The sequence below is a fragment of the Musca vetustissima genome, unplaced genomic scaffold (genome assembly GCF_032173495.1).
Source record: "Musca vetustissima isolate MV318-11 ecotype Yass unplaced genomic scaffold, APGP_CSIRO_Mvet_v1 utg50827, whole genome shotgun sequence".
Classification (NCBI taxonomy): Eukaryota; Metazoa; Arthropoda; class Insecta; order Diptera; family Muscidae; genus Musca; species Musca vetustissima.
In genome coordinates, this window is record NW_026873938.1 from 105,890 (window position 1) to 118,481 (window position 12,592).

Here is a 12,592-nt window from a genome sequence, read left to right on the forward strand (position 1 = left end):
TTAAGAACAGTGTTGATCAAAAAATGGAAAAATTTATTGATCACAAGTTCTAATTGAAAATAAGTATAAAATAAGTATGTCTGTACATAGCATGTATACTTATATGAAATTATGAAAATAATTGTTCATCCTAAAATACTTTAAATCTTTAGAAAGTATTAATTTTTTTATTTTTTTTTAAATAAGCCAATCGACATTCATAAAATTTTATGGAATTTATTTTTCAAACAATTTGATAGATGAGTTCTAAATTTTAAATGGTTGCCATTATTAATTTCTCAAATGAGACTACTTTCTGTAATTATGCCATTAGTTTTCACTTTGCTATAGCAAAAATCGGCAAAAAACGGCAACCCTTTTTAATTTGGAACTAAAATGAAAAATAAATTCCATAAAATTTTTGGCATATTTTCAATAAATTAAACAAAATATATTTTCTAAAGCAAAACATTGCTTTCAAGATTTCAAGTTTTTACAACTTATATTTATAAGTTTTAGAGGCAGGGAACTCAAAATATTTATAAATATTAATGATGATGAAGACATGATATGCGTACATTTCAAAGGAAGATATTTTCATTTAAATTTTGAAAGCTGAATACTGCAAAAGGCAAATTTATGAAAAATATTGGAAACATATGACTGTATGAGACTACCTTGTATAATTATGCCATGTTAACATTGTTAAAATCGTTGCAAAATTATGGAACATAGTCTCAGAAATTGATAATGGCAACCTTCTTAATATGGTGTTCATATATTCATTTCAAATAAAATGACATATGGCATATTTTCAATAAAGTAAACAAAATATATTTTCTAAAGCTGCACATTACTCTCAAGATTTAACCATGGTAGTTACAACTTATATTTATAAGTTTGACAAGTTACAAATATAAATGATTTAACAATTTTTGCCACTGAACACATGATATGCGTAAATTTCGAATGGAGGCATTTTCAACCAAAATTTGAATAGCAAATTTATGAAACAATTGGAATCATATGACTACATGAGACTACCTCGTATAATTTACACTGTGCAACACAAAAAATAATTATCGTGAAATTCTAAAAAAATATTATAGGGGGACCAAAAAACTATAAAGGGAGGCAATATTTCCCATTTCCAAGACATTTGAAAATATTCGGATTAGGATTTCTCGAAATATTTGCATTTTAGGTATATACTGTCTTTGGAAATATTACTGATATAAATGTGAGGAATATTTTGTATAATACGTGAACCCACAGTCGAAGGGGTCTTATCGGCCCCTTTTTCCAGAAATGATTGAAACCACATTTGAAACGGGGTTATATCAGGCAGAATATTCTAAAAAATATTCGCAATAAAGTTTAACTAAAAGTCTCAGAATATACCAAAACTTTTGGGGTAAAATCAATCATATTCTGAGTTTGTACTAATTTTATATTATATATATATATATATATTGGTTCTCAGTGGATGGTAGATATTTCTTACTAAAATATATCTATATCGGTACATGTTCAGGTATCAGATACCCATATAATTTGAATGTCCAACTGATGGTGGGGGACTTAGCAAGTAGGCCATGCTGAACTTGACTAAAGGTTCAGAGGTCTTTATACAGACCTATTGTCTCTCAGCAGACCTGTAATATCTATATCTAAACACCTATGTCCTATATACAGACCAACTTGTCATTATACACACCTGTTTCTAAACACTTTTAACCGGCCTCTTTATAAACTAATTGGTCTTTATATAGACCCTTTAGTGGTTAGGTATTCAGCTTGTTAACCAAAGTCGATAGTGTTATAGTCGCAAAATGTTTCTAATGTAGGGTAACTTTTTTGACTTAGATTCTAAATAAAGATCTGAATTGAATTTAGGTTAGCAAAGTTCATGTCATGGTAATTAAAAGTCTGGAAAGGTTCTTGATTCCTGAATTCCCAGTCACATCCTTGGTACCCATTTGACATATGTTACTCTAAGTTTAGTTTAAAATATTTCATTTGGTAGATTATTTTAAAAAAATTTATAAAAATTTTATATTATAGTATGACTATCACAAAAAAAATAGTATAATGCTGATTTTGTAAATATTCGTATTATTTTGTAGAGGAAATTTTTCTGAACATGAGATAAAATTAATTTTGGACTGACAGATTTTCTTATCACCATGATATATTTTTTGGAAATTCTATATGTATTTTTCCAGAATGCAATCGTATGTTAGGATTTCATAACAATTAACTTATTCAATTTCATATTATAAGCAGATTCCCTGAGGTCTCGTCAATGCATCCCATAATCCATTCAAAAATTATATAAATAAATCTATGTATAGAATATATGCTTTCAAAAGACTTTTCCTTCTTCTATAATTCCAAGAGAAATGATAAAAATAAAAAAAAAAACGAAGTGAAATAACAATCACGAAAAATATTATTGAAAATATTTCATCTATATGTATGGATGTATGTACAAATGGATGAGATGGATATGTATCTACAGTTTCATGCGTAATGATGAGCAGCTAAAAACGAATGAATTTTTTTCACTATTGCACAATGGGTTTATATATATTGTGTATATATTACACACACACACGAACACAAAAGCATACTATGTCTAGAAAAATTACCCCGAGCAATACGGGGGAGCCATCCATCCATCCAACCAAACGAATCACCCACCCACACAACTAAAAATGTATGTGTTTCGGTTTCTTTTTCGGGGGAAATTTTTTTGTTTGAAAAATGAAATGAAATAAAAAAATGTATGTGTATACAAGGTGAGGAATATGCAGAAGAAGAAGAAGATGATGATGAAAGAATCTACAACAACAATGGGTGGCTGGCTAACGCATACAATTAAATAAAAATAGAATAGTACAAAAATAAGAAATTTTGTTCAATGAGCCAAGAGCATGAGCAGGAGCTAATGTGTGGACCAAGAGCACCACTACCCAATGTAGGTGATCGATATACTCTCACAATACATCTGCCATAGAGAAGATGCCTATGTCAATGTGTGTGTTTTGGATATTGCCATGAAAATACAATTTTGTCTGAGAATATGGCCTTCTTATTTCCCAATCCCTTAGCGGTCTGAGAGTGGAACTCTGAGAACGGTAAAAGAAAATGTTTTATTATTAGAATTGTGTGAGAACTGTGGGCTGCTGAGAGTATACCCCACCCAGCCAGTCTGCCCGCCATGGGGTGAGTATTTATATAAATAATGGCTTCGTGTAGCCACCACCAACCGAATACGAACACGTACAACCTAAAAATGGCCATACAATGGCATATGCATATATTTACAGGTGTGTGTGTGTAGATGTATGTGTGAGCTATGCCCGATCACCAAATGATGTTGGCTGCTGTCTGACAGCAGTGTCTATGTGTAGTCTGCCATTGTAGTTGTGGGAAATTTGGAAAATTTCTCGGCGAAAATTATTCTTCAAATATCATCGACGAATCGATAAAATCAGCCAGAACACTCACTGTGCTCCGTCCGTTCGTTTTACCTAGCGACTAACCAAAACTATCACCATGGTAAGGATACGAACCGAACAAAAAATCACAAGAATTAAAAAATAAAAAAAATATATTTCCACAATGAAAAAGGATTATTTTTTAAAGGATAATAGCGGAAAACTATTATAAAACAAACATTAAAAAAAAAGAAAAGTGAAATAAGTAATATGAAGAAAATGTGTAAAAGAAGTGTGTAAAAAAATAAAAAAAAAAAACAAAATTTTAATAAAACTCTAAAAAATTAAAAAAAAAAACTTTTTTGAAAATCTGCAAAATGGAGAAAAAAAATTCTAAGGACTTGAAAAAAAATAAAAAAAACGTTCTAGAATATTAAATTCCTTGGTGTTTTAAAGTTCAATTCTAAAAATAGCCACCTTAAGTAATACGAGCCATTTAAAATGAAGAAGAAGAAGAAGCTGAAATAATGTTTTTGTGTGTGTGCGCCAGAAGAGCGAGACAACATTATAACGCAATATATGTAATATCATATTGCGTCTGGTTGAACTGCTATATATAGAAAATGTTCGTCGATATATATAGATATTCGCATATATAACAAGTGAAATAATGTGACTGTGTGGGTTTTCAATTCGAAAAAAATTTCCTTATGAAATATTGCGTAATATATGAAAGAAACCAGAATCATAGCCAGCCACTCATTGCCAACAAAAACAAATATTTATTGAAATATTTCAATTATTTTTTTTTTCGAAACTAAATTTATGAAGTGTTGAAAAAATCAATTTACCAAAACAAAAATATTGAAATATTTTTCCACGCTTCAAGGTGAAAAAAATTGTAATTGAATTTCATTTCAACGAAAAAATAATTAAATATTGAAATAAACCGTGAAATTAAAGGTTAAAATTAAATGAATAATTTTTAAAATTAAAAAAAAAATTAAATTAGAAAAATATTTTAAATACAATAAAAAAATATATTTTTTTATTGACATTAAAAAATATTAAAAAAAAATCAAATACAATTTAAATATTTTCAAATTTAATTTTCATTGGAAAAATATTTTTATAAAAAAATGGCTTATAAAAACAAAATATTTAAATCCTTTTAAATATTGATTCATTGTTAAAAAAAACCGAAAAAATATTTAATTTTTTTTTAATGATAACCTATGGTTATTTATATAAAATAAATTTATTAATAAATAATACAAAACGTTTCACCATTTTAAAACAATTTAAAATTTTTGAAACCGGTTTTCCGGTTTTTTTGAACCGATTTTTCGGTTTCCTAAAACTCGTAGTTATAACTTCAAATCTATAATATATAATATATTTTAAAATATTTCTTTCGAGACATAATTTCAATTCTAGTATCCCATTTCGAAACATTTTATCCTGTTCCAAATATTCTATGAATAATAACTATTTAGGAAACTTGTTCATAATTTGTTTTTATTATTTTATGAATTCATAAATTCATCCTTCAAAATATGCCCATAAGAATTTCTTCATAGCAGGTTTTGTTAAACTAATTCTGAAAAATATTCCCGCCTTAATTTAAATTAAATTAAATTAATTATTGTTTAAATCTATGAACTTATTTTTATGAAATTGTTCATAATTATTGAAATAATTGAATTCATTCTTAATAAAACAGTTTTAAAATATTTAATCTTTAAATACATGCACTAAAATTATGAACTTTTCATAAAATCACGGAACTATATTCATAAAATGTGATGGTGATCGGCTATGCTTCTCAATTTCACATAAAAAATATCAGGATTTCTATTTATGAATGGCTTTGCTCATGCTATCTGAAGTCTAGGAAATGTTTTTATTATTACCCAAAAACATGTGAATTTTTTCCAACCCCAAAGCAATATTTTCCGGTTCAGAATTCTTCATACCACTTATGTATATATTTTTTATTCTATGAATATATTCATCAAATCTATGAACAAAGCAATGATCGAAATTAATAACATATATGAATTATCTTCCAAACCCAAAACAATTTTTTTAATCAGGAATTTCTTCATACCATATGAATTAAATGTAGGAACGTATTTCATAACAATTACTCTTTATCAATTCATGAATATTTCATTTTAAGAATTTTTTCATAAAAGTTCCATTCAAACAAATGTTCATAAAATCTATAAAAATATTTATCAGCTCAACGAATTATTTCGTTAACTTCCAAATAAATTTTGAATCCTTTGAAATAATTTCTAATTTCAACGTATAAATTCATAAACCATGCAAATTTGTTATGAAATTCTCCAAATAATAAAATTTAAAAATTAATGTTATAAAATCGAACTGTTATTCAAATTCAACAAATTATTTATCAAATCAACAACCTAAAAAAATTAATTGAAATTGTAATATTCAATATCAATCAAATTTACGAATTGCTTCATAAGAAATATGTATCTAATGCCTAAAATTGTGAAATCTACGATGTGTATCCTTAAATCAATGCCACTACCCATAATTTTATTTAACAATTCAACGTCAGCTTTTCATTAAATGTACACAAATAATTTATCAAAAACAACGAACTTCTTCATCAACTCAACAAATGTTTACACAGTTTTCATCGAATTATTTAGTCAATCAATTCAATGATGAATATTGATTAAATATATAAAAAAGTTTATCAAATCAACGACTATCTTAATCAATTCTACAAAATATCTATTAGTGATCGCGTGTGAATGAATGAAGTGTATATGCTTATTATCCTTTAAAAATAATTCAAAGTTAAAAAAAAAATGAAATTTTTATCTTAATTGCAATTACTAATTTCTGTTTAATTTTTCTTACTCTCTTTAGGCTGATGAGAAGAAGAAGATCAAGAAGAAGAAGACCAAGGAAGAAGGTGGTACCTCCGAAACCGCTTCCGAGGCTGCATCTGAGGCAGCAACCCCTGCACCAGCTGCCACCCCAGCTCCCGCCTCCACCACTGGCTCCAAGAGAGCTTCCGGTGGCAGCCGTGGTTCCCGCAAATCCAAGCGTCAAGGCTCCTCCGTCTTCTCTGTTTTCTCCCAAAAACAGATTGCCGAATTCAAGGAAGTAAGTACATTGAGACCATTTATTTTTTGATTTTATATTAATAAATTTGAGAAATGAACCAAATATTATAAGGCAAAATTAAAAGAAAAAAAAATTGAATACACAGAAAAATGTTTTCTGAAGGCAAGCACTGGTTCTTTAGCATAAAAATCTGTGATCTCACAATTAAAAATATGCTTTCAACATTGAAAACAGTTCATTAAATTGATCACAATGTTTCGTAAACATTAACAAAAAGATTCTTCAACATAAACAAAACGGTTCTTAAATATAAAATATATTGTTTCAACATGACAAATGTTGACATTATGTTTCCTGAAGATAATCCCTGGTTCTTTAGCATAAAAAATTGCTTACAACATTGAAAAAAGTTCATTAAAACGATAACAATGTTTCATCAACATTACGAAAAAGTTTCTTCAACATTACGAAAACGTTTCTTCAAATGTTGTTTCAACATAGAAAATGTTACTTCAATATATATAAATGTTCCATCACCATGCTAAATGTTTCTTCAACATGCAAAATGTATCATCGAGATTTAGAAATACTACCTAAACATTAAAAATGTTGCAAATGTGACAAAATTGTTTGTCACAACGACAATTTGTTTTCAAATTGACAATATCTTTCAAAGATTGTAAAAATAAGAACCAGACATAAAAATAGATTGCAAAACATAAATTGAAATTCATATTTAAAGTCAACATATTTTGTAAAGCTATTTTTTTCTCAAAGCCCCCCAAATACTATATAACCACTGCTTTATTGACACCGCTAACAATCGATTATTACCATTTCTTTCCTGCTTAGGCTTTCCAACTTATGGATGCTGACAAGGATGGCATCATTGGCAAGAACGATTTGCGTGCCGCTTTCGATTCCGTTGGCAAAATCGCCTCCGACAAGGAATTGGACGCTATGTTGAACGAAGCCTCCGGTCCAATCAATTTCACACAATTGTTGACCTTGTTCGCCAACCGCATGGCCTCCTCCGGCGCTAACGATGAAGATGAAGTCGTCATTGCCGCCTTCAAGACCTTCGACAACGATGGTCTCATCGATGGTGATAAATTCCGTGAAATGCTCATGAACTTCGGTGACAAGTTCACCATGAAGGAAGTCGATGATGCTTACGATCAAATGGTTATTGATGATAAGAACCAAATCGATACCCAAGCCTTGATCGAAATGCTCACCGGCAAGGAAGCTGAAGAAGAAGAAGAAGCCGCCTAAATTTCATTTCATTTATTTTTTTTATAAATGTATAGATGTTTTTGTACACAACCAATTAATTTTTCTCTTCCAAAAAAAAAAGAAATATGAAAATGCCATTCAACAACACACATTTAAGCACTTCTACTTTTTACTTTTAACTCCATAAGATACAACAACAACTACAACCACAAAACAAGATAACAGAAAACAAACCAAAAAAGATAAGAAAAAAAAACAAAACAATTTTTCCAAAAAAGAAAAATCTCCAAAAAAAATATTAAAAAAAATTAATAAAAAATAATCAATTGTTTTAATGATTGCAAAACAAAAAAACCAAAAACAAAACATCTAAAACAATTTTGAAATGAAAAAAGAAAAGAAGAGAAGAAGAAAAACATAACAAAACGCAAAGAGTAAAACGAAACGACTTGCAAACGATAAACGACCATAGGCTAAAATGGATTACGGACAATGAGCTTGAGTGGATTTCAAGGTGTTTAAGGGCGGGGTGGGGAGGGCGCTAAAATACAGGCAATGTATTTTACGCCCTTCTTTTGTCCCCTCCTACTGCTGCGAAATAGATCCACAGCCCGTCTTTCAAGGCAATGGAGGAGAAGGATTTGAAATTTTCGGAATTCTGAATTCTTTTTTTCTGTGAGGAAAGGCGGGTGCCCCCAAAATGATAACCCCTAAACCCCAACCTGATGATTTATTATAAAAAAAATTTAATTTATTTTTAGTTTAAAAAAAACTCGTTCGTTTGTTCGTTCATTGGTTATTAGCAAAGTTTTCTTTTTTATGAAAAATCCCTAAAAAAAATTATAAAAAAATATTTTAGAAAAATTAGAGAAGAAAGAAATTATGATTTCTATCCACATATATGTAGAGAGCTATTATTTCTTATGCTTGCCTTAAAACAACAAGAACAACAACAAAATGCTTAATGTTTTAATGCTTGTTATTTATGTTTGCTATTACTTATACTAACCCCCAAAAAACTCTTATACTAAAAAGAAACCATAACCTCAAAAAATTTAAATATTTGTTTTGAGGTTTTGGGCAGCAGATTATAAACTAAAATTATTTTTTTGGTTTATTATTTGCTAATTTTTTTAGTAAATTATTTCTTTGGGTGTATTGTCAGAGCTACACCTGAAGAAATTTTTTGTTGTTATTTACTAACTCTTTATTCTTATTATTATTATAATTATTATTGATTGAAAAATGAAAAAATATTATCTCAAGATATAGAACGCGAATTATCTTATAAGTATTTAGACTTAGTTTATATATATTATACAAAAAAAAGATTAATTTAAAAAAAATATTTTTCTTTTCAAACAATTCCTCTTGGCTGTTGGATAATCACAGAGTCCAGCCTAGTCATGGGGAAATTTGCAAAGAAAAATATTTCAAACACTGGGAAGTTGCACATAAAACGCTTCCACCAAAAAACAATGAGTTTCCTTGTTAAAAAACCCAACAACAACCACAAAAAAAAACATTACTAATATTTGATTGAAATCTAGGCAATCTTGCTTAGCTTAGCTATTAAGTTTGACTTTCTAACAATTAAATGGCGTGACGAGTTTACAACTTACCCCCACCCCTTAGACCTATATTCATCTTCTATATATATAAACATATATAAATATCATTGCTTAAAATGCAATAAAAAAACTATTTTATTATTTTGCAATTTTACCAAAAAATCAAAAAATCCTACTTTCCACCTAACACCACCACCCCCCTTAATGAGAAAGAGGAATATTTCGTAGATACAATTTAATGAATTGATTTTCTTCTAGAAAAATATCAATCTAAAGAAATAATATTTAATATACATGTAAACAACAATAACAACAACAAGAAACAGGAATGTTAAGAAAAACAACAACAATTCTTACAACCAAAAAAACCAAAACAAAAAATTTAAATTTAGTTAAAATTACTTGATGAAATGATGATTTTATATAAATAATTAAATACAAAAAAATACAAACAAATACACACAACTCTTACTCTAACTTATCTACTACTACTACATAAATATTTACAAATATATACCACAGAACTTATACTTAGCTGTATCAAAACAAAAACACAATTTTTTTTAAAACAAAATTATGATATGAACGAAGAAACCTAAACATGTTCTCAGTAAAACTCATATTGTAGAGAAATATGGAAAAAAAGGCTTTCAATAAAACAAAAGAAAAAAAAAGAGAAGAACGATTATCGTTATAACGAAAACGTCTCAAAAAAATAAGCTTAAAAAACCAACAAGCAAAAAGAAATTTCTAGTTTGTTTTATTTCGCCTCAAAAAAAGAACAAAGAAAAAAAACCAAAAAAGAAAAAACTAAAATCAAAAAAAAAAAAAAGCAAGCAAAAAGAAAACTGACCAAGGAACTCAATTACCTCCCCCTCTCTCTACATGAAATAGTAGCCATGAAACGAACACGAACTCTCTCTCTCTCTAGCTCTCACGCCCAATGAACGAACCTTAATCTAAATCTAAATTTAAAATCAAAATTATTTTTCTTAGTGTATTAGTTTTATAGGTCTTTTATACTCACACTCTCTATCTATTCATATATTTCTCTCTTCTCTTTATAATTCTATATTTTTCAAAATTTTATTTATATTTGCTCGCACCGTATTGCACCATTACCAAAATTGAAAAAAAAAACAAACAACAACAATGCTATTAGCACCAGCGCGATCATATCATTATTTTAACACATCAACCAACCAAATTGTCTCTTTCATTGTTTGTGCAAGCATTACAGTAATCCCTTACAACGGAAATGCTTCACAATCACTTGGTTATGAAACTGTTTGAAATACTAATTTGTCTTTTTGATGTTTGATGTATTGGATGCCCGTCCTAAAATTATGTCTATGTATGCTCATAATTAAAATTAATAATTGTTAATAACAGGAAATTTTAAGTACCAATTGGACCTTAATGGTGCTTATTGAAACAATAACTTAAAAACGATTTTGGTCAAGAATTTTCTAAAAAAATGAAAAAAAAATATTAAAGTTCTCGAGGAAAACACTTGAGAACCAGAAATGCAAATAGAAACAGAAATCATACGAACGCGGTGCGAGCAAAATAAAAGTTCCATGAACCTTTCCGTCCTATAAACTAATATTAAAATAGCTGACTGGACCGACCCTACAATCAATAACATAAATTTATATACCTGTAGTTTAGGAAAGACCAGTAGAAATTTCAGTCATGTTTTCCACATGAGAAGGCTCCATATTGGCAAATTGGGCATTACTATTGTATGGAGAGAAAAATATTACAAAATTAATGAATTTGGGGACCATTTTGGAATTCATGAGTATCTTATAAGAATTATTAGCGAGTAGTTCTTCTACTGACAGATTAGTCGATAGACCAAATGTCCCAAAGGAAAAAATTCCTATGGAATGACAAATTGCATTTACATCGATTGAAGAACATTTAAATTGGTGGAATTATAATTCCATTTACAGAAATCCCCAATTGGAAGGGGATTTTTGGTAAGTATACAACTATTTTGTGAGGGTATTATGCGCCGTTTGATCTCAAGTTAGAGTTAAGCGCCAATAGGTCTCTTACCTTGAATTTTTATCAATAATTGCAGAGGCCCGTTTGGTCTTTAGTTAGTATTCATCTCAAGAGTGCCGACAGGTCTGTTTCATTGAAGTTTTATTAATATTTACAGAGGACTGTTGGGTCTCGACTTAGTGTTAGTCGCCACGAGTACATAGAGATCTCCGGAATAAATTGAATATATTCGTAAAGCATTAATGCACAAAATATTACGATAGCGGTGATGGCTAAACATGTTTTCTCTTTTGGTCAGTCATTTTTGATAATTTTCCATCAATTACGCTCTTATACCCTTCTCTCAATTTCAACACTGATATAAAGTTACAGTGACCCGTTCGGTCTCTGGACAGATGCGTTAGACGAATTAAAGATACACCCGTGTTGGTTCGGAACTTGGAAGGGGAATTTAAAGCCTCAAGGCAGGGTGCACCGTTCAGGAGGGAAGTTGAAGTGATGTTTTGGAAGTGATACGTATCATATATGTAATCTTAATATTTAAAAGAGCTTAGAGATAAGTGAGTGAGTGACTGACAGATCATCGTCCAGACGAAAAGGCTGAAGCTAGAATCTTGAATTTTGAGTGTGTGTTCTTGTCGGTGTATAGAAGTGAGATAAGACTGTGTTTTTGGAAATTCGAACTAGAAGGGCACGAAAAGTACTAAAATAATTCCCTTTGTATTAGGCAAACGGGAAGAGCTGGAATTCTGAAATTTGGAATTTGATTCACTGATTGGAAGTTAGAAAGATGTACAATTTGGAAATTCGACCTATAAGTGTACGGAGAGTACTGGTCATTACTAAATTTCATTCTAATTGTATATATATTGAACATATATAGCTGGAATCTTGAAATTATATAAGGAATACAGGTAGGGAATGGTGTTGATGTATGGAAATGGTTTTAGAAATTCATACATATATATATATGAAAAGTACTAAATTTGTTACTTTTTGCATTTAGTTGAGCGTATAGAAATGAAATCCTGAATAGAGGAATTAAGATTACTATTGGAGTACAGGATCGAGGTAGTTTAAAAATCTTTCTTATGGGTACGAGAAGTACTAAATTTATTACAATTTAGATTTTGGGTGAACGGATAGACCTGAAGGCCTAAAATTTGGAATTAAGATTATTGTTGAGTATTGAGCTAAAGTCACCGCTTTCGAAATTCGTATTTATGTGTACGAAAAGTACTA

At 29.3% G+C, this 12,592-nt stretch overlaps 1 protein-coding gene across 1 annotated transcript; it reads left to right on the top strand.

Moving 5' to 3' along the window:
• Positions 1–3,397: 3,397 nt before the first annotated feature.
• LOC133329128 (myosin regulatory light chain 2) lies at positions 3,398–7,973 on the top strand. The gene is made up of 3 exons (XM_061537627.1): positions 3,398–3,543; positions 6,330–6,569; positions 7,383–7,973. Exons 1-3 carry the CDS (start codon positions 3,541–3,543, stop codon positions 7,803–7,805), a joined length of 666 nt encoding a protein of 221 aa, XP_061393611.1. The 5' UTR covers positions 3,398–3,540; the 3' UTR covers positions 7,806–7,973.
• The last annotated feature ends 4,619 nt before the right edge of the window (positions 7,974–12,592 follow it).

Coding starts and splice junctions, on each gene's coding strand:
- LOC133329128 (XM_061537627.1), top strand. Junction 6,570..7,382: donor AGATTGCCGAATTCAAGGAA/GTAAGTACATTG, acceptor TTTCCTGCTTAG/GCTTTCCAACTTATGGATGC.